At 35.4% G+C, this 23,639-nt stretch overlaps 2 protein-coding genes and 1 long non-coding RNA gene across 3 annotated transcripts; 1 reads left to right on the plus strand and 2 right to left on the minus strand.

Annotated features, from left to right (window-relative positions):
- The first annotated feature begins 2,059 nt into the window (after positions 1 to 2,059).
- LOC110093044 (ribulose bisphosphate carboxylase small chain clone 512) lies at positions 2,060 to 3,501 on the plus strand. Its single transcript, XM_020817794.2, has 3 exons — positions 2,060 to 2,286; positions 2,363 to 2,494; positions 3,122 to 3,501. Exons 1-3 carry the CDS (start codon positions 2,137 to 2,139, stop codon positions 3,344 to 3,346), a joined length of 507 nt encoding a protein of 168 aa, XP_020673453.1. The 5' UTR covers positions 2,060 to 2,136; the 3' UTR covers positions 3,347 to 3,501.
- A 4,660-nt stretch (positions 3,502 to 8,161) lies between these two features.
- On the minus strand, positions 8,162 to 8,920 carry LOC114579700. Its single transcript, XR_003700807.1, has 2 exons — positions 8,783 to 8,920; positions 8,162 to 8,641 (listed from the first exon to the last, which is right to left on the minus strand). It is a non-coding gene; the product is annotated as an uncharacterized LOC114579700 (long non-coding RNA).
- An 8,335-nt stretch (positions 8,921 to 17,255) lies between these two features.
- LOC110093059 (fasciclin-like arabinogalactan protein 14) lies at positions 17,256 to 18,077 on the minus strand. The gene has a single exon (XM_020817822.2). It carries the CDS (start codon positions 18,075 to 18,077, stop codon positions 17,256 to 17,258), a length of 822 nt encoding a protein of 273 aa, XP_020673481.1.
- Between the last annotated feature and the right edge of the window lie 5,562 nt (positions 18,078 to 23,639).

Consider the following 23,639-nt stretch of genomic DNA (forward strand, 5'->3'; position numbering starts at 1 on the left):
AAAAATACCAAAACTTAACATCTTCGAAAACAGAAATAGGATTCGGAGTCCTTACCACGAGATAAACACTTTTCCCAACAGCGGCGTCGGACGAAAAGCGCTCCGCGGCCTCCGGAAACCAGCTTTTCCCTTTGCTTTCCTTCTCTTTCTCTCTCCTCAGATATTTTGTTTTATAAAAATGATTTTCTCTCTCATCAAATCGAGCTGATTTCCTTTTAAAACAAGTTTGATCGGCCCGGCCGATCGCCACATCGTCCTGGACGATGTGAACAAAATTCAATCGTCCACGACGATGTGAACAAAATTCAATCGTCCAGGACGATATCTCAGGATGATAATTAATTTCATGGACGATTTGCTCTCTGACTTGTGCCATGTTCTGATCGTCCCAGGACGATCCAAAATCGGCCTGGACGATCCACTCCAGAAATTCAGCTGTATTCATTGCACTGATCGTCCTGGACGATCTCAATATCATCCTGGACGATCTCAATATCGTCCTGGACGATCCTGGGAGGAAAATCAGATCCAGAAAGGAAAAATCAAAGGAACGAGCTCTCACAATCTTTATCCCAGATCCTCCAAGCATATACAATTATATAGGTGGCCCTTACAAGTTCAAGTGGTGACTCCCGTCATGTAGTACTTTATCTCATATAAGGTTCAAGAGGTTGCTCCGTTGGGATAACACTTTGTCTTGTATGTCATTTAGTTCCCATTTTTTAGTAGGTGTATTGTTATGACATCGCATTTTGGTGTAATGATTGAAATTTAATTAAGAAACTCTACAGTTAAGCGTATTTATCTCAATATATACTTTCGACAACTCAATAATGAGAAGATATGCATCTATATAATGTATCACATCATCTATTATATTTATAAATATATGATACTAATTTAAATGAATGCTAATACAACCTTTAAATGAAAAAAGATAATGCAAGAATCCTCAAATGAATTTTTAGGGCTCAAAATTTTTTTATCCTAATGCATTGATAATATATGTAATCTTATGACTTATTTATAATATGAGAAAGTATTAGATTTGCATACATACCACATCATTTATGTATTTATATCTCTAAACCTTAAATTTGTATATTTAATTAAATACCATTCAAATCCTTCAATCATATGAAAAATATGACTAATATTAAATTTCTAAAGCAAAAGATATATTTTTCATGTTAAATTTTGATGTAATTAAGATGATTAAATATTATATAAGTAAATATAAATTTTAGACATTAAATATATAAATACTTAAAAATTATATGAGAAGTCTCTAAAAATAAATAGATAAATCTATTTATGATAATTCATTTGGATAATTAAACATTATTCTTCAAGATAATTCATTTGGATAATTAAACATTATTCTTGAAGAAAACCACAAAAAAAATATGTGCAAAAAATAATGTGAAGCATCTTTCTCACACTAAATAAATTCTTAAAATTTTTAAGATCTTACTTGAAAAATAAAACATTACTAAATTGAAATAATGAAAGTGCTTTTTAGACAATAATTGAAGAGGGTAGAAAACATGAAGTTGAAGAGAGGAAGGAAATGGAGATGAAACCAAAGCATCACTTAAAGGTGGTGATAAAACCAAAGAATCTCTTGCCCCTAAAAACAAAACCACCTCCTTTAAAGCAAACTCCTTCCCCTCTCTTAAACCAATAATTGAGAAGTAAGAGAATTAGAAGAGAAGATTTTTTTTTCTTCAAAATAAAAATTAATAAAAAAGAGCATAAATATTATACTGAAATTTTAATTATTTATAAAATTAACAACTTTAGCTCCATTTTAAAATTATCATTCAAACATTAAAATTTAAAATAAAATTTATTTCATAATTTTATCAAAATTTTAGTCTTTTTATTACAAAATGTGCAAATACATTAATTTAATAATTAAAATGATAATAATATCAATTTTATAAAATATAAAATTCATCTATTATACTGTTATACACCAAATTCTATATATAAAAAAAACATCACATCCTACTGTTCTCCTTTTGTCTTCTTCCAATAACACCTCCAAAACCAGTTCCTCTACCCCTTGTTTCTCTTCCACCTTAAAACCACCTCTCTCACCATCCCTCCCTCTCTCAAACAGAAAATAGAAAAATGTCAGCCAGATTCCTTATTGCAACGCAAATCCCAAGCTATGCCGGGCTCAGGCCTGAACCATCCCACAAGCTAAGCTCTGCAAAAGCTAGTGTTCAGTGGCAAGCAAGAAGAAGAGTCTCCAATGGCTCAAGAGTTCATTGCATGAAGGTACTCTTCTGAACTTAGTCGCCTGATCTTTTTGGATCTTGATTAGTGTTCTTCAATCTTGCTTTAATGATATCAGACATGGGATCCCATAAACAACAAAAGGTATGAGGTATTATCCTATTTACCTCCCCTCTCAGCTGAATCAATTGCAAAGGAAGTTGATTATATGATCTCAAAGGGATGGATTCCTTGCTTGGAATTCGATGAGGTAACTAACCATGCCTACTGCATTTATTTATCTCGTGTGTAGACTCCAATATGTATCCAGGAAAGTAGATGTATTAGATTTGACTTATGTTAAGAAAGATAGAGAAAGATCTAAAAAGATTTGGTTACAAAATATTAGAAACGTTCTTTCTTTATTAGATTTAAACGAGAATTTGACTTTTCATAGAACATAATTGATAAAAAGGATTCTTGTAGCTGACCCTACGCAGTGAGACAAAGGCCTGATGTTGTTATGTTGTCTAGACTCCAATATGTATAAGGTAATTTGTATATACCCGTGTCTCACTTGTATATAGAATATGTATAATACACACTCTCTGGACAAGCAATATGGCTTCTACAGACGCATCCGGACTTCACACGTAATAATTTCTCCTCATGTTGATAGCCTTGAAAATTATGAAAAAATTGTTGAGGTTCTTTGTTGTCTTGATTACAGGAAGATAATATTCTTTCAGTCACAATCACATCAACATCAAAATTATCATCTTCTAAAGCAAATTTTCTAACTCCAAACAACCAAATGAGCTCTAACTGGAAGAGAGACTTCATGTTTTACCTTGACTGTTTTCAAATCAAAAATACCAAGACATTCTGATTTTTGCAGGTTGGGAAAATACATAGAAGCAACTCTAACGTCCCAGGCTACTATGACGGCAGGTATTGGACACTGTGGAAGTTGCCTATGTTTGGGTGCACTGATTCCTCTCAAGTGCTACATGAGATTGATGAGTGTAGAAAGGCATATCCTGATGCATACATACGTCTTCTTTCCTTTGACAATGTGCGGCAGTGTCAGTGCATGTCCTTTGTTATCCAGAAGCCTACCTAAGCCTGATCTTGTCTTCTTAAGGCTAGATTTTCTCTTTACAAGGTCTAGGATAAGTTCAATGTGAAAGCTGCTGTGTTGTTTCGCTATGTACTTTGCTTTGCTAGTTTCATAACTAAATAAACTTCGGCAATATCCAGTGCATTATGGTGTGTAAAAATATGACAATTCTCCTTAGATGAGAAAGAATGTTCGTATAATTTTTTTTTTGATGTTAGAAATAAAGTTTGGTTGAGGATGAATTACTTTTTGATATGAATGTTATTTTATTTATAGTTGGAGATGCCCTTATAACCAATTAACTTGTTCAGAAAAAGTCAGCACAATCATCTTCATGGTCCAAAACTAAAATGAGAGAGGATGACGACTTTTCTTCAAATTTGATGAATACAGAGGGATTTAGTTAGCTTCTGCAAACAAAATGCATTTGCTTTCAGAAGAAAGTTAAGATGAGCTAACTGTCAAGATAAGTTTGTAGAGTGGCTTACGCTGGAATTTCTCATTAGCTGATAGAGCACTCGAAAGCATTTTATCCATGGCCTCTACAGCTCGGACAGAGGGTCTTCGGACTTCAACACCAACCGAGAGTCTATTAACAATACCATGACCAATGTCTCGTGGCCCATTAAGGGAGCCAACGTCATCTTCCAGCTTATTCATTGCTTCGCCCACAATCTCATGCAATCTTTGATATATCCAGAATTGCATTCAATCAAAAACAATTGAGATTCAGCTGTCACATCACAACCAGCTAAGCAGGCTGTATAGAGCATGAGAAATTGATTCCATCAGAGCACCATTTACAACCCACACTAGTTTGCAATTCTTCACCCAACCTAACTTATCCTTCACAAAATAACAATGGATGGCATGAACAACTTTCCTATTACTTTGTTTTTCAGACATCAATCATAATTTCAATTATGTTGAATAATTTTTCATTCTTTTTGAGAAGTTTTTATGATAGAAAGCTGTTTTTTGTAATCAGAATAACTAAGGCTTTGTCTTTCTCATTGCTTTCTAAAACAAGTTTTTAGTACAAAAAATTCTAATTCAAGAAAATTGTTAACTAAAACACTGTTTTAGAAAGCATTAAGAAAGTTGGCTCAAACAAACCCTAAGGGTTTCTTAGTTTGGAACGAATTTTTTATTGCTTTTTAAAACATAAATTTTTGACACAGCTCACCTTGGCTTGTTGGTTGAGAGCTTATGCATCCAACTAAGAGGTCTTGGGTTGAGTCTTTGTGTATGCGTTGTGTGTGTGAGTTTGCCTTAAATGGCCTAAATGTCCCAAAAAAAAAACACATAAATTTTTGTACTACAATTCTATTTTAATAAGCAATAAAAAAATTGTCCCAAATGAAACTTAAATTACTTTTCTTACAATAACTTTACAATCGACTTTATAGAACGCTACAGCTATCCTAAATGAACCCGAAGTAAATTTTGTTGAAGAAGTGAAAATAATGCCAGGTATTTTATCTGCTATAGCTAAATGAGAAAATTTTGAAAGCAGAAGGAAGCGTGTAACAGCCACAAACAGTCATGTCTGGTTAACTGATGGAAAGGCTGTGAAGGCCCAGCATGTGAAGACTTGTTAAGCTTAAATAAACTCGTACCAGCAATCATTAAGTGGCTAACCAATGCAGGGAGGAATTGATTTGTGTTTTGTACTAAAATTGGTTCTTTACAGCTTTCCATGATTTAGTTCTAACAAAATAATGACAGCAAACATTTTTCGATTACTATATTGAGAATATTATGTTCAAGTACTTCATATAGGATCGGTGGTTGCAATGAAGGATAATCAATCAAGCAAGCACGTGCTAACCACTAGCGTTATTTTTTGTTTTATCACCACAACTTTGCTTATGCTCTGCCCCTTTTCCCTTATTTTCATTTTGTTAGCACTTTTGTAACACAGTAGACTTTTATATATAGGGAAGGAGAAGAGATGAGAAGGCAGCTTATAGCATTTCTTCTGTTCCTAGTTGTTTTCTTCCTGTTATCTGCACCTGTGAATCTTCTAAGCCATAATTGGTATCAGAGCTCAAGAACAGGGAAAATGGCTGAAGGGAACCACTGCACAGCTCTTGATGATAATCGGAGTGTAGAAGCTTTGTGGGCAGCACAATCAAATGTATCCCATAGGCTAGAGAAGCTTTCGATTGAATTTCTGAGATTCTCAGTTGAAGTACAGCAGAAATTGCAGCAGAGTACATGGAGCTGTTATTCCTAAGAATATTGACTCTAAATGGGATTATTACCTGCGACAATAGGTTAAACCATCAGTTTTTGATGAACTGCATTATCCACGTAATAACCCAGATTAACGACACCCTGAACAATTTCGAGGCCTCAAGGAGAATTTCATGCTAAATTAGACATTCCTTTCTTTGATAGCTATTGCACTTCAAAGATTATCTTGACTAGGAGACATATAGAAACATTCTTATTAAAATATATGGATATTCGACCAAAGAAGCAGCTACGTGTCATTTGAAAGGCAGAGTCAGCGCCTGGTGGTTACAAATCTAACAGAGTGGATTGCGAGAAGGTCGAGGTTGTGTTCTTAGTTGGTATCGAATGAAACAATTGTCTAGAATTCCCCACTCGACAATAAATACAGTTGTTGGAGGGCAAGAATAATGATAAGAAGGCACCAATATAAGAGGCTGAGGATTTTGTAGCTGAAGATGTTCTAGCATATGATGCCGAAACCATTGTTTGCATCCTAAAGAAACTTCTATTAGCACCTAGACAGTCCGTAATTTTTAGCACAATGCCATATTCCACACCCGTTGCACAATAAATGATATGTTACTTATTAATTTATGATGAGTGTATTTAGTCCTTGTTCAAATATTATTGTTAAAGTTTACTAAAAATCTATATCCGCATAAAATTTCTTGGGAAAAAAAGAGGAATAGACATTCTTGTCTCAGAAATGTGCTGGTTGACAATTAAATAGGACAGCATTATGTTTGTGAAATCCTATATAACGTCTTAGACATGGGCGTTTGTCACATAATATTGGATGATTGTGGCAAGAACAGTCATGTCTGGTTAACTGATGGAAAGGCTGTGAAGGCCCTGCATGTGAAGACTTGTTAAGCTTAAATAAACTCGTACCAGCAATCATTAAGTGGCTAATCAATGCAGGGAGGAATTGATTTGTGTTTTGTACTAAAATTGGTTCTTTACAGCTTTCCATGATTTAGTTCTAACAAAATAATGACAGCAAACATTTTTCGATTACTATATTGAGAATATTATGTTCAAGTACTTCATATAGGATCGGTGGTTGCAATGAAGGATAATCAATCAAGCAAGCACGTGCTAACCACTAGCGTTATTTTTTGTTTTATCACCACAACTTTGCTTATGCTCTGCCCCTTTTCCCTTATTTTCATTTTGTTAGCACTTTTGTAACACAGTAGACTTTTATATATAGGGAAGGAGAAGAGATGAGAAGGCAGCTTATAGCAGTTCTTCTGTTCCTCGTTGTTTTCTTCCAGTTAGAACGGTCCAAATTTCTTGAGCGGCGGTGGAGGTGATGACATATGGGAGGATTGAGAGCGATATCGTGGAGAAGAGGGCGGATATCAAATTGCTGTCAATGAGACGCCAACGAGCGTGTTCTTGAGATGCTGCTTTGGAAGGCGGAGGAGTGGCGCCCGTGAGATGTTCGGCATAACCGTTTGCGGAGAATTGTTGGATAATTTGAATTCGCCAGATTGCATAATTGTCGGTGTTGAGAGGATGTGGGATGAGGTTCTTGATGTTGGAGATGATGAATTGGAGTGGCGCCGGAATGGAGAAATCAGTGGTCTTGTCAGCAAGAGTAGAAGAAGAGGGAGGGAGGGAAGAAGTGGAGTCTTAGTCCCCCATTTGTGGCTCTTGATACCATGAGAGGGCAGCAAAGGAAGGCTTGGGCGGAGATGAGTCAGAGAGGGACAGAGAAAGAAGAAGTAATTCATATATTCCAAATGATGGTACAAGAGTCTTAAATAGACAACAGAAGAAGCATAGAGAAATGTAGAACAAGAAAGATGTTCCATTAGCAATGTGGCGATGTTTATTTCCTCACTTGAGAGGGGATAAAGCTGATCAAGGCTGATGGGTGTTAGCATCGTTCGAATCGCTGTCTTGAAGGATTGATAAGAGGTGGGAAGTCCATTTAAGATGTGAAAAATGATATCTTCAGTATCAACCGTGGATCCCGCCGCAGCTATTTGATCTACCAACGATTTTATTTATGACATGTACTGTGTCATGTTGACGTTCTTGAGAGAGACATTGTGAAGTTTGTTTTTTAGTTGGATGACTTGGGAACTGTTGGAAGCTTGAAATCTAGATGCTAATGTGGTCCATATTGTGGCAGTGGATTCAATGGAGATAACATATTGTAAAACAAAGGATGAAATAGTGGAACAAATGGATGCAGCGAGAGTTTGGTCGGTAAGGTTCCATTGGGAGAAAAGAGGATTGGAAGAAGAAGAACCATCAGAATTTGTCAGATACATGGAAGGAGGAGAAGATTGAGGATCAAGAAAACTGTTAAAGCCATTAGCGCGGAATATCTTGAGGATTTGTAATTTCCATATGGCGTAGTTTTCCGGATCGAGTTGAGTCGGAACGAAGATCTTGAGGTTAGAGACTACGAATTTCAGATTTGTAGGAATGATCGGATCTTCCATGGACTGCGGATCGCGGTGATCATCAACGTTGGAGGAGTTGGAGTCGGCCATGGAGCAGAATGAGAACCTATTTCCTTATACCATGAAGAAGCACTGAGAAACGTAGCACAAGAAAGACAGTTGGAATACCAAGACGAAGGGAAATGTATCTTATTCACTCACTTTACAGATGAATAATAGCTATTATATAGACTCAGCTATGTACGGCACAGACAAAGAAACCAACCGTGAGCCGACACGTCAAATACAAGACAGTTATAATAAGTAAAGCCTATGGTTCTAATAAGAACTACTTGTAAAGAAGTAAATAAGTGCAAGTATATCTTAATGAATATGAACCGTGTGCTAACAATCTACGTCATAATTGGTATCAGAGCTCAAGACCAGAGAAAATGGCTGAAGGGAACCACTGTACAGCTCTTGATGATAATCGGAGTGTAGAAGCTTTGTGGGCAGCACAGTAAAATCTCTCCCATAGGCTAGAGGAGCTTTCGATTGAATTTCTGCGATTCTCAGTTGAAGTACAGCAGGAAATGCAGCACATTAGAGTACATGGAGGTGTTATTCCTAAGAATTTTGACTATAAATGGATTATTACCTGCGACAACAGATTAAACCATTAGGTTTTGACGAAGAGTATCCACATAATAACCCAGATTAGCGAAACCATGAACAATTTCTAGGCCTCAAAGGAGAATTTCGTGCTAAATTAAACATTCATTTCTTTGATGGCTATTACCCTTCAAAGATTATCTTGACTTGGAGACCTCACGAGAGTCTGTTGGAAAATAAGAGGCTATTGTAAAAGAAGCAATTCTAAAAAAGAAGATGAACACTCGTAAAACTCATTTTTTTCACTCTTACACTTTTGATTCTACTTCATACAAAAATTCAAAGACAACACACATATTTATATTAGTGACACCCTATTAAGATTATGCCAAATCATTTCAATTCAATGGTTACTATTGACTCTCTAGAATATTCTACTATCTTCATTTACAAAAGCTATTAATTATATATTCTAGAATTCTCTAAATCACTCATTTAAAATGTATTTCTTAAATCATCTAAAACATTCTTCATATAAAATGAGACTCTAGAATTTTCCGAGGGCTTTTCTAGATTATGGGCTCATTTAAAAGGCCAAATTAATTGAATCAAGTTTAATTTTTAACAGAATCTAAATTATTCGAATATATGGATATTCCACCAAAGAAGCAACTAAAATATGTGGCAGGTCATTTGAAGGACGGAGCTAGCGCCAGGTCGAGGTTGTGTTCGTAGGTGGTACTGAATGAAACAATTGCTTCGTGGCTATTTTCTTCCAACGTATTTAGATCAAATGCCCTGTATGAACTATTAGCATTGTACTCAAGGAAATCGCACCATGAGTTAATATACTAAAGAATTTTACTATTTGAGTGTTCGAAAAATTCTCAATGAATCCATAATCAATTAGTTGCACGAGATATTGAGAGGGTTGGAAGATGCCATTTAGGATATACTAGAATTGAATTATGTTTGGTCAGTATCCCAAGTTGTTAATTTCACACTCAATGCATAATTGCAGCTTCAACACCATTCTCATAAGTATTCATCCAACCATTAATTTAGCGAAACCATTACAAATTATGTTTGTGAAGTCCTATATGACGTCTTAGATATGGACGTTTGCCACATAATATTAGGATGATCGTGGCAATTTGAGAAAGGTACTATCTATGATTGTCGATTGAATACATATTCATTTGAATGGAAAAATAGAAACATGCATTTACTTCCCAACTTTGTTCACAACATAGCTGCAGAGTTTGTGTACCCAAAACTTCAACAAATGGAAAGCATAAATTGTAGTTGATGGTGTTGGTATAGTTTAAAAGCCAAAAATACATCATTAATTTATTATTATTTAACAGTTATGTTTGATAGCAACTGGCAACCAAATAGCACTGGAAAACCACACTATCTAATGACCTTCTATTTTTATTATTATTTTTGTTCCTTTTTCTTCCCATAATTTTTAGAAAAAAACAATGATTTTGATCTCTTATAGCCTGAAAGTCTAAAATATTAATAATAAAATGATTAGTAGAGATTTTTTTATTTTTAATTTTTTTTTATTTTTTTTTTAGTTTTAGCACTATTGACCCATCATGCCAAAGTAGGGCTTGATTTAGGGGTATAAGTGAGTCAAGAGGACTCATGAGTTGGTTCAGACTCTATTTGATAAATAACTCGTGCGCCAATGACTTTGTTTTTCTTGAACATAGCTTCGTTTGAGATAGTTTTTTCTATTTCTTAAAATAACTTTTTAGTACAAGATTTCTTATTTTGAAAACAACAAAAAACAGTGGCAAAAAAGTGTCCCGAATGAAGCTAATATAACCATCACTGTTAAAGAAAATGACATTCCACAGCTAATAATTTATGAATGGAAACATTGTCCTAATTCAACAAACCATGCCCAAGCTGGTATCTTTATATCTATTGCCTGTGAGCCCCTCAGATCTTGAGATAACTTCAAATATCCTATCTTCTTGAGTTGTATACTCAGACTAGGGGTGCAACCGAGCCAAGCCGGCTCGTGAGCTGATTCGGGCTCGACTCATTAACGAGCTCGATGAGCCGAGCTAATCGAGCTCGCGAGTCGAGCTTGAACACGAGCTCGACTCGACGGCTAATCGAGCTCGAGCTCGAACACAGGGCTGCTCGACTCGTTGGCTCTTCGAGTAGCTTGAACACGATCAGAGGCGGACGCGGGTGGCAACGGATGCGGGCAGTGACGGAGCAGTGACGGATGCGGGCAGCAACTTTGCCGATCAGCGACGCGAGCAACGACAGACGATCAACGACGCGAGCTCCTCCGGTCAGTGACTCGAACACAGGGATGCTCGACGCTACGCGATCAGCAACTAGAGCTCCTCCTGCCTTCTTCGATCAGCGACGCGAGCTGCGACGCGGGCACGCGAGCTCGAGCTCCTCCAGCCTTCTCCGATCAGCAACGCGAGCATTGTCGCGCGAGCAGTGATGCACGAGCAATGATGGACGCGGGCTCGCGAGCTAGAGCTCAAATCGCCGCTCAAAAGCTCGGCGAGCTTTTTTTTTCCTCTGTCGAGTCGAGCTCGAGCTTGACTTTTGAGCTTGACTCGAGTTCGAGCTCAAGCTCGATCTCGACATTTGACAGACGAGCTCGGCTCGAACAACCCTTGACTCGAGCTCGACTCGACTCATTTGCACCCCTAACTCAGACCAAATAATCACATCTACTTATGAACTTCCCAAAACTGCCACTCCATCTTCCAAGAAAAGGAAGCCTTGGAGCAAGATGGTACTTATGTTTCTTCCAAAAATTATCTCCTGAAATGTCTTGGAATCATAATAAAGTTTAAGTTGGACGTAAATGATTAGCAGAAGGATTCGTCAAGGGAGTTAAATATTTTGTTTGTGTAGCTTTTCAATAGCCTTCTTTTTTAACTGAAGGAAAGTCTAGATTTTTTATATATCAACAATCCGAACCCGACCCCGACCCTGCGGGTTGTCGGGTTGACCCGACCCGGAACCGTGACCCGAAATCGCCGCAGTGCGGAGCGGCAGCAGCGCATTGCGCATTCGCGCGAGCGCGGGCGGAGCGGGCAGCAGCGCGCGAGCGCGAGCGCGGACGCGGTCGGGCGCGAGGGTGGACGCGGACGCGGTCGGGCTGGCTCGGACTCGGACTGCGTGTTTCGGGTCAAACCCGTCAGGTCAACCCGAACCCGACCCGTTTTTTAAACGGGTCAATTTCTAGAACCCGAACCCGACCCGTTTTGAAATCGGGTCGGGTCCAACCCGGATTTTCCGGGTCGGGTCCGGGTCGGGTTTTCGTGTCGTGTCAAATATTGACACCCCTATCCAAACTTTAATTTTTGCAAACTTATAGTCGAACTAAACATCTCAAAAAGACAAAATAAACAACACCGATTCAACCCAATCCGAGACCAAGTGAGTCCAAATTGAAGACCCGAAATGAGTTTGAAAGGTTCAAATCATAATTGGATAACCAAACGATTGTTAAATGTGTCATGCTTATAGTAGAATCGAGCAGCTCGACAAGAAAATTTAACAAGTCCAAGATCGTCGAATTCTTATATCATTAATGCACTCAAATACTCAATAAACTATCCATGATCAAAGGAGTAGATAGAGGTTGTCCATTCAAAACACTCCCAACATGCCCTTGATCTCCTCTCTATTTACTAGACATGCAAATCCAAAAAAAATTATAAATAAATCCCTCATTCTTCATTAAAGGGGAGGAAGGAAGAAGGAAGCAAAGAGAGAGGAAGCAGGTAGTGAGGAAGAGAAAGAAGAGAGGAGAGAAAGGAAGAAGCAAGCAAGGAGCAAGGAAGAGAAAAAAAGAGAGGAGATGAAGAGAAATTTGAGTTCTCTCTTGCCACCAAGTTCCTCCTCGACCATTATCTAACCACCGACTGTTGTTAGACTTACTCCCCACCACCGTTTGTTCTTGGACTTCCGCCCGAGAACCAACTATTGCCGGATTTAAGCTCGGTCACCAACCATTACCGAATTTTTGCCAAACATCTGCCCGACCACCAACTATTACCAGATTTCTGCATGGCCACCAATTATTATTGGTCTTATATCAGATTTCTTCTCAACCTCCATCGTCAAACTACGGTCTTTTTAACCACCGTCGCTGCCGACTACGGTCCTTCGGATCTCTATCTTTAGAAAACGGTCTTTCTGACCACCGTCATTTGCCGACTATGGACCTTCTGACCTCCATCTCCAAACAATGGTCTTTCTGACCGCTTTCTCCCATCGACTATGGTCCTTCTTATCTCCATTACCTGATAACAGTCTTTATGACCACTATCGTCTACCGACTACGAACCTTCTGACCTCCGTCTCCAGACAACAATTTTCTAACCACCGTCACCCACAAACTATTTATTCTTATGATCTCCTTCACCTGATAAAGGTTTTCCTGACCATCATCATTTGTCGACTACAGACTTTCTGACCTCCATCTCTAGGAAATAACCATTGCCCATCCACTATGGTTCATCGCCTAATAACAATCTTTTTGACCACCGTCGTCTGTCGAATATGTATATTCTAACCTCAATCACCAGACAATGGTCTTTCTAACTTGATGTAGTGGATCGTCGGAAGACTCGACCCGCAAGAAGGATTTCGTTTTCCCAATCCAGGGAAGAAGAAGAAGACAAGCTCTAAGGCTTCAAAGACTAAAATATTTCATTCAATGAGCTTTCCCTACTACAATGCATACATATATAACCCATCTATAGAATATTCTAGAGAGACTTGTAACAAACTAGATAAGCTATTCCTAAGGAGAACTATTAGCTATAATGTTCCACATCATTCTCCCCTTGCGTCAAAAGAGCTCGACTCCGTTCGAAGCTCGTGTCGTTGGGAGGGAGGTTATTGTAGGAAACATGTATGCGTCAACCTCCTGGATCAAAAATTTTAAACGCAGTCCTCTTGGGCAAATAATCATCTACTAGCTCAAGAAAATGATTCTTTGCATGCACTGGAACCTTTGCATTCCAAGAGATGGTAATTCTTTGTGGCACTTCATCAAATAGCTTACGAACAGGTTTTTGCACAATAGAATCAGCTTCAGGATCGATTGTACCAATGTCTCTCTCTTCTCTAAAAAATCCCCAGAAACATCCTTCTCTCCAAGAGGAGAATATAAATGTCTTGAGCTAACTTCATAAGTATATTCGCCAACATTGTTAAATTGTGAATGTTTAAAGATGGTGGAGGAAAGTTTCTCAACTACATTCGTGCTCGAGAAATTGACATAAACATCCTTTTTTCGCTAGAACTAGTGTTACCCTCCATTCTTGACTTGCTTTTCCCCGAACAAATACATTAATATATCTCAAATAAGAAGGGTGCCTAGCGCAAAATCATGCCCAAGTACATTAATATATGAGTTAGTGAAATGTAAGTTCTAAAATATTAATAATGAAATCAATGTAGATTTTTTTTTTTTTTCTTGAAGTTTTAGCACTACTGACCCATCATGATTCATGTCAAAGTAGGGCTTGGTTTAGGAGTACAAGTGAATCAAGCCGACTCATGAGATGGTTCATACTCGATTCAATAAATGGTTCGTGAGCTGAGCTTGTTGAGCTGAGTCAAGCTAGCTAGCCTTGACTCGACTTGTGAGCACGCGAGTCAATTTATTTAAAAAATATTAATATAAAATACACTTAAAAATATATTAGTATTTAAAAATTTAAAAAACAAAGTTATTAAAAATATTAAAAAAATATATCTCACTTTCTTATGGTAAGTAATTATTTATTATTGTTTTTTAATTTCTTAGTCTTGTATCATTTTATTATAATAATTGTTCGAATCATAATTATTTTCTCTCTTTCATAACAAAAGAACCGGCTTGTGAGGCGACTTGAACTCATAGAATAATGCTGGAGCTCAAACTCGATTTTTTAAACAAGCTCAAGCTCAAACCAAAGATGACTTGAGCTCAAAACAGGGATTACTGTGAAAGAGGATTTTAATGCTGGAGCTCAAACCAAAGATGACTTGAGCTCAAAACAGGGATTACTGTGAAAGAGGATTGTAATGAAATTGCTATTTGAGTTAAATTACCTACTTGCCCAAAAAAATAGAAAGATTTTTGCTAGAGGCAGTGTGCATAAGTCAACGATTTCATTTTTTCTTGAACATGGCTTCGTTTGAGACAATTTTTATTGTTTTCTAAAGTAGCTTTTCAGCACAAGATTTTTTTTGAAAATAATAAAAAACAGTGGCAAAAAACTGTCCCGAACGAAGCTAATATCAGCATCACTGTTAAAGAAAATGATATTCCACAGCTAATAATTTATGAGTGGAAACATTCTCCTAATTGAACACACCATGCCTCACTTAAAATACTAGCTACTCCCCATTCTTATCCACCTCCCAAGCTGGTATCTTCACATATATTGCCTGTAAGCCCCTCGAATCTTGAGATAACTTCAAACATTCTATCTTCTTTAGTTCTATACTCAGACCAGAAAATCTCATCTACTTCTTAACTTCCCCAAACTGCCACTCCTTCCAAGCAATGAAAGCCTTGGAGCAAGATGCATGGCACTTATGTTTCTTCATAATATTGTCTCCTGAATTATATTTTTAAACAATGTTAATGTTTTAAATGTTTAGATGTCCATGCTTTAAATATATTTTTAAACAATGTTAATGGATCTTATGTGGTCTTCATCAAGAGTAAGCCTAGTTATAAGACCCTTTGTTCCAGGAAAAAAAATATTTTGTGCGGATGCGGAACGCTGCCCGGAGACTAACCAGAATGCGCCACATCACCTCCCGCTCGGTACTGCTCAGTACCGCGGCTCAGTACTGCTAACGTAATGCATTCTGGTTGGTCTCCGGACGATGAATTGTGCTCGGCGTCCGAATAAAATAATTTCTATTGTTCCAGAGCCCTAAAAAGGGTTTGAGGCCTTAGTGGAGTGAGTTATGGATGATATCAGGGCCTGAAAGCACTTATGTATAATAGAGGAATATTTCTACTTTGGATAAGGAATGTTTCACAAAATTTTAAGGGTTTGATAGGCTAAATGAGGTCAAGTACAAAATTCAATTTTGTTCATGAAATGTTCGGCCAATAACCCCGTTTAGGGTTGTGGATGAATTTTTGTGGGTGAATTATCAGGAAAAATGGTGCAGATTAGTGAAGGTAAAGGCCAGACAAAGTATATGTGGAAAAAGAGAGGAGATGATTACATGTTGCAACTACCCCTCAAACATGAGGTGGCCCCCCATTCTTTAGTGGAAATTAATTAGTTAATTTATTTTAAATAAATTAGTTAATTCTCAAATATTTTTATATAATATTTCCTCCATTTTCAAGAATCCTAACTCAAAATTTAAATTATATAATATAAATATCAAAATTCTAAATTTGAAAATAATAAGTTCAAAGGTTTGGAAATGTCCAAAATCCAACCTTATAATAACTTAGTCTTATTATGCATGACAACCATACATCAATTAAATTGCTAGTGATAATTAAATATTTTTATTTAGCTTCTTATAGTATTCTAATGGTAGTCTACTTCGTCCTCTATTAGTAGGGGTGTCAATTTAGGGTCACGGGTCGGATTCGGGTCGAACCCAGAATTGACCCGGGTCCCGGGTTTTCGTGTCGTGTCAAATATTTACACCCTTATCTATTAGTTCTTTGTATAGATGTGTCAATAAATGACCTGATTGGTCAATCCGACCCAAAAATCTTGATATGAGTTGGTAGCTTAAAAATTAGGACAGGTTCAACTTGGGTTTTCCGACCCATTTATTAAATGGGTTGGGTTCGAGTTGATCCACAAATATGTTTTTGACCCAATAAATAACTCTTTTAATACAAATTTTTCTTAATATTTTTTACTTGTGAGTATAGTCTTTTTATTTTGGATCAAATATCATAAAATTTATAGTTAATAACTTATTAAATTTTTTAACCAAAGAGGTTAACAGGTCGGTTTTGGATTATTCTCTGGCGGGTTGAGTTCCAGTTTATCTTTTTGACCCATTTATTAAATATGTCGGATTCAAATTGATTGAATTAGATCAAGTCAACATTGGGTCTGACCCAAACTCTACCGATCAACCCTAATAAAAGAAATTTGAAGCAAATGTTTTTGGTTATTTTAAAATTAGAACTAATTTTTATTGCCTTGATTTATAGATAATTGATATGCTCATTTATCTATTTATTCACATTAAAAATCTTCCCTAATTTAGACAAACTCTTTGATAGATGACATAGTTTTTCGTTTGCAGAATCCATCACAGTCATCAATTTTTTAGCACAAATATTACAGTATTAATGCAAATACTTCTCAAATAACATACTCTAAACATTAAAAAATATAATATTTCAAAACTATTATTTAAATAATAACAAAATTTAATTGTTAATATTTGCGAACAGACCTTCAAATTGCACATATTAATTAATGAAAAAAACATCACAAACTACTATGTTACCCTGTCTTATTAGCTCAAATATAACCGGATTATGAAATAAAAAGTTTTCTTGCATGCATGCAACGACCATCTAGCTATGATCCTTATACATTCAAGATACAATTAACAAATCTCCTATTTTAGTTTCTCACTCCCACATAATTCAAATTACTGCAAGGCAATTAAAGGGCAATTAAAGCCACACCCATGAACGCACCAATGCCTGTTCTGATCGCCACCCGCCCGGCGCTTGACTTGACTTTATCATCTTCCGCTCCCTTCGGCGGCTCTACCTTCGACGAATCTTTGGCCGGTGCATCAGCTGGAACAGGTTCTGTTACTGGCGCATCGATGACTGGAGCAATAGGTTTGATCACTGGTGCTTCAGCAGCAGGAGGCGGAGCTTTTGCATCAGCCTTGGTTGGAGCGGGAGGCAATGGTGATGGTGGAGTATTGTTATGGTGGGGGCCATCGATGCCCGGAGGGTCGATGATCGAGCTGATATGGAGTACAGATATGTTGTAGGGTCGTGCGACAATTTGTCCCACTAATTTTGCGACGAGGTGGGCCTCAGAAGCTGCGGAGCCGAAGGCGATCCGCCCGTTGGCAAACTTGGTTACATTGAGGAAGCCAGTCCGGCCTTCAGCTATGCCAGAAGTTTGGAAGAGGGTGGTGACGATGGTTGAATGGCTTTTGAGGTTCTGGAGCTTTTCGCGGTCAAAATAATCAAGGATGACATGGACGGATAGAATGCGGCGCTGGATTTTAGGGCTAAGACCAATGAGACCGCCAATGGAGGCGTTGGATACGGCGAGGACGGTGATGGAGTTGCGATGATTGATCTTTTTGGCGAGGTTGGTGGATGAGAGGAGAGAGTTGAAGATGGAGAACTTGGGGTGTTTTGAGAGGATGCGAGTGATGTTGTGGGCTGATGAGGAGGAGAAGAGGACGGTGATGGTGAGGAGGAGGAGGAGGGAGAGGGAGGTGAGGGATTTGATTGCCATTGTGAAGGTGGTAGAGGGTGAGACGATGAATGTAGGGCTTTGTAAATTAGGTAAATTGGGGGAAAGAGGTTTAAAATGGATGGGATGGAGAAGAGAAAGGGAAGGTGAGGCTATGTAGGAGATGATAGTCACTATTTTTGGGCTTTGTATGGAAGGGAAATCTGGTATATGTTTTGTTTTCTTTTGGATGGGAGTTAGATTTGTTCTTGCCCCAAAGATTTAACAGATTAATGCGCTGATCTCATCTATTTACACGATCATTCAAACAGATTTATTTTTAAAATAAAACAAATAAAACTATCAATTATAATTTTTTTTCTGTTCTTACTATTTTAAGAAAAATCAGTTGTGCTAATTTTCTGTCCACATCCATGCAAGATCTATAAGAAGGTTAAAAAAAAATGCTAAACGATTATTAAAAAAATAAGCTGAAGTTATTGTTTCAGTAGAGTGATTAAAATCATAATTATATTTTTTTAATGAATATGATAAAAAGTACTCTTACTTCTCGGCAGCATTGCTCAAATATGCTCAATTTTTTTTTTTAATGGGCACATTTAGGCTAATTAAGACGAATTCATACACACATCACATACACAAGCTTCGAATCCCTAACTTCTTGATTGTAAGCCAAAGCTCATAACCAACATATCAAAATGATCAGTTGCGTAAATATGCTCAACTTAATAGTGAAATCACTGAAGCAGTCATGGAGATTGATATGAAAATGTTATCAATCTTCAATATGCTCAACCCATCCAGTTATAAAAAGGATATCACAAAATACAAGAAAATAAACTAAATCTATAATTTGAATATGATCAATCTCACTCAACTAGTCCCCTTCATGAACCTAAAGTCAATCAATTACACATGACACACACCCCAAAAGCAATCAAAATCTACCACTGTATTCAATGCGAGGTCTTAAGAATTAATATACATGTTCAACTCAATCAATAGAAAGCCAATGATTATTGTTATGAAATCATCGAACAATATCAATTCATCAATAAAAATTTAATATGGTCAGTGAAGCAAAAACATCTCAAGAAGCATATGAATCCATTATAAATTAAATAAAACTCTATAAAGAAATGTTAGGAGCTGTGAAGTAAAAAAAACATAACAATTATTTATTAAGTATATTCATGCTAATAATTCTATTATATATTTTTTTATCAATGATATGCCATGTATACAAGAATATGAAATTTATTTTAAAATGAAAATATAAAATTTCTAGAATTTTTAAACTAGAGCACTGCGACGTTGAATATTTCAGTGCTCTAGCACTCTAATCTCAAGAAAATTTAAAAACAATTCAGCACGAAAACAACGAGATTTTAAACGTGGCAATGCAATGATCTAGTGCATCAGCGCCATGAATCAGTATGCGTGAGCACTGCTGTGCTAAGCTACAAATAGTATTATATATATAATTTTAAACATAAAATACTAGGCCATTCCTCCGCCTCTCATTCGTGTGGCTTGCCGTGGAATAAGAGAGGGAAAGTGAGAGGAAGTTGAGAGAGGAAGGAGAGAGAAAGTTGGGTTTTGGTCATTTTTATATGTTGCATCAGTTGTGAAAAGTCTTATGATCGTAGTTAGAGACTTAAAACTTTATTTAATTTTCTAAAAAATGATAAAAAAAATTTTTTCTCCTGATTTATCGCACTTTTAACATGTAAATTTTTGTATATGACATATATGACTGACATAGATATTATTGTAATATCATTGAATTTCACTGGGTAAAATGAAAGTTATGATTTCTAAAGTCATAAACTAACATACAAATTTTTCTCTATTGTATAGATTCTTGTAGTTCATGTTACATTTTATACATTAAAGAAAGACTGATACTATCGATTCAAGATAAATGCAGCATTTGCATGTAAACAAGAGAGGCTGACTATTAATACTATAATTAATATGAGTTGGTTCTTAAAATATAATATCTTGCACTGGAGGGTGGGTCGACAAACTTTCCCTAAAATAAAAGTTTTGTGGTGTGATCGTAGTTGTTGTTCTCAATTGATTGACCAAATTATGCCGATATATAGAGGGTGATGACACTTAAATGATTATTAAAAGTTGCATATGACTTGATTTAAGATAATGAACAATAATGATAAGATAAATATTGATGACCAACTGGTCGATAATTGATGTTAAATTAAAAATTGATGACAAACTTAGCGATGATTAAGGTAAAATGATGAAAACATTATATTAAAGCTCGATATCTTACCTTGCTCTTCATAATTACATTCATGATTGTATTGACATGATAATATATGATAATTGATAGTCATAACTGATATAGCTAGAATTTATTGAATTAGTATTGATACTGATACATTATAGCATAACATGCCTATTGATTGATCGCCCTAATTTTTATCAATTTTCTTATAGTTTGATAGATCTCTTTTGGCTTTACAGATCATATTGATTTTACTATTGATTGATGTGTTTTATAGATTTCTTATTGATTATATTGATAGACTATTGATTATTAATTAATATGGAATAAAACTAGTGTTGGCGTATTGATTCTTTTACCTTTCATTGAATGCAGTGGTAAATTTTGGTTACATACTGAGTTTTTGTGTTCATTATATGATTTTATATGATTTCAAGTAGATATAAGAAACCTATGGATTGAGACTTAATAGTAATGTTATTTTAGTTTTATTTTAAGTTCTTTAATTTAGATGTATTCTTTTTGAGTCGATAGTGGCTAGCTATTGTATATGTTATTTTTAACTTTAGAACAAAATATAAATATTGATTATAATAAAAAAAATTTGTGTTTAGTTGTTTATCCTAGATGCAACTAGTCAGTTTTGGTTAATAATGATCTGGTTATAAATGAGTATCATATGTTAACTAAAAATAGATAATAATATGAACTGAAAATAGATAATAATATGAATTGAAAATAGATAATATAAATATTAAAGAAAGGAGATGAAATCCTTTTATGATAAATTCTAGGGCGTGACAATTAGTCTGCCATAATAATGTACAATATCAATATGCTTATAAATAAATGTAAGTGTATTTGTCTTATTCTATGTCATGTTGTATTAGTTTTAATGCTATTTAATCAGTTCTATATTAGCTTTATCTATCAAGTAGTTCATGTGTTATCATATAAATATTAGTATGAATAATAAGGCAAGACATTCAGTTTAATACAGAGTTTCCATTAATCATCTATCATCTATAAGTTTTATCAATTATTCATTATATCATTATATTATCATCATTACATCATCATTGTAGGCGACTTTTAATAATTTATAAAGAGTCATCATCATCTGTCCATCGACATAATTCAATCAATCAATCAATGGCTAATTTATTAAAAATTACACCATAAATCTTTTTTTAAGGAAAACCGGTTGATCCACCCTCATAAGCAGAGTATTTTTATTTTAAGAGCCAACCCATTTAATTATAATATTAATAGCTAGATTTTCTTGATTTTATGCAAATATCACATTCATTTCATATCAGTCGTGTCATATTTATATAAAATATAAATCAATATCATGTATAAAATACACTAATCTAGGAAATGCATGAAATCTAAACACTATTCATTTATTCAAAAAATCATAATATCTATTAACCCAATGGAATTTGATAATATTATAGTCAAAATACTCACAAAATTAATATCTATGATATACAAAATATTACACGGTGAAAGCATGATAAATCAGAAGAAATTTATAATTTTATAGATTTGGAGAAAATTAAATTAATCAAACTCATTAAAACTAGAGTGAGATTCGTGTTACCTATCATGAGTAGAAGAAATATCTGAATAAAACTAATGAACAAAAATAATTTGAGTCCTTTTCTTTCTCTTATCCACCTCCTCTCTTCCTTTCCTTCCGAGCAAGCCCAATGGCTGGAGTGGGTGGGTGGCTGAGTGGAGAAAAAAATTATATAAAAATATTTTTTAGTGCCTAGCATTGTGACACTTCCATGACCTAGCGTTACGTTGTTGCATTGAATTTTTTAAAAAATATCAAAGAGCCCAGCACCACAGTGGCACTTTCTAGGTACCTCCCATTACTACTTTCCCCACAAGCATAGCACTGTAGTGCGCCAGTTCAGAATTTTCAAAAAATTTAGACTTGCATTTTAAAAGTATTTTCAAATTGTTAGATTGTTATAGTGTGTGTGGGGTGACTAGGGTTTTAAACTAAGGATAATAAGCACATCTAAAAATTTCATAGGCAAGTAGAGGATGGCATTCGTGGATGAGACAATTGGTAGGGTGATTTGTTATATTTAACCAAGGAAGAAAGACGACTAATGTGGTATGCACACATTCAATGAGTAAGGCATCTACGTAAAATTTATTTGAGATTTGAGGTTCATGTAGAAGGGTGTGGTCAACAAGGTGTCTATGTTTTCCTTTTCATTTTGCTCGAATGTGTATGGAAACCTTTATTGATGCATTAGATCATGTGTTTGAGGTAGGAGTTGAAAAGATTATTATTATATTATCTGCCTCTATTGCATTAGACAAATTTAATGGGGGTGATTAAAGTTTCATTTGGGAGAACTTTTTTACTACTTTCTAAAGTAGCTTTCTTGTACAATTTTTTTTGAATTAGAAATATTTGAACTAGGAAGCTGCTTTAGAAAATATTAAAAAAGCCATCTCAAATGAAGCCTAAATTGACTTTCCACCACTATTTTGAATTATAAGAATTTTTTTTTTCATGGCATCAGATTTATTGATCATATGATAAATCTTGGAGATTCACTACAAAAAATAATGGTTATCAGGGCACCTTAAAGTGCCATAACATGTATCTATAAGGGCATGAGATATATTGGGGGGCATGAAACAATGATGTCACTTAGGTGATCGTTTGCATAGGGTTTAGGACATCTTGATCGTTTGCATAGGGTTTAGGACATCTTTATGTGCCCTTAAAACTTAACATTCATGACAAATAATTTTTGATGGTATAATCTCTTTAACGACACCTATACAGTGCCCTAGTAGACAACCTTTCCTAACACCTTCATATGATGGAATTTGTGAATAAATATAACAATTATTATGTGTCATAATAGTTTAGCATTCCTAACACATTTATTTGATGGAACATATATAATAATAAGACACATTTATGTTGCCCTAAGATATATGATTCTCCAACACTTAAATTTAATGAAATAATTTTAATAAAATGACATTATTATGTGCCTCAATATATGCTATATCTAATATAAATTACATTCAATTATCAATTACTTATGCTGACTCATAATATTTCAATTGCAAATAATTAATCCCCAATCAAATTTCTAAAAATCTCATGTACATATGATATTTTTCTTCAAATAAAAATTTTATTTCATAAATTTAAAATTACAAGAATTTTCCACCTTAAATATAACATAAGTTATACTACAATCTTCATATATATACATAATCAATCAATTACAATAAATGCCTTCACAAAATAATACACGAAAATCCAAAAAAAAAAAAAAAAACTTATCATGAGGGCAATTTTTTTA

The sequence above is a fragment of the Dendrobium catenatum genome, unplaced genomic scaffold (genome assembly GCF_001605985.2).
Source record: "Dendrobium catenatum unplaced genomic scaffold, ASM160598v2 fragScaff_scaffold_621, whole genome shotgun sequence".
Taxonomy (NCBI): Eukaryota; Viridiplantae; Streptophyta; class Magnoliopsida; order Asparagales; family Orchidaceae; genus Dendrobium; species Dendrobium catenatum.

Coding starts and splice junctions, on each gene's coding strand:
- LOC110093044 (XM_020817794.2), top strand. CDS start 2,137: ATGTCAGCCAGATTCCTTATTGCAACGCAAATCCCAAGCTATGCCGGG. Junction 2,287..2,362: donor CAAGAGTTCATTGCATGAAG/GTACTCTTCTGA, acceptor TAATGATATCAG/ACATGGGATCCCATAAACAA. Junction 2,495..3,121: donor CTTGCTTGGAATTCGATGAG/GTAACTAACCAT, acceptor TGATTTTTGCAG/GTTGGGAAAATACATAGAAG.
- LOC110093059 (XM_020817822.2), bottom strand. CDS start 18,077: ATGGCAATCAAATCCCTCACCTCCCTCTCCCTCCTCCTCCTCCTCACC.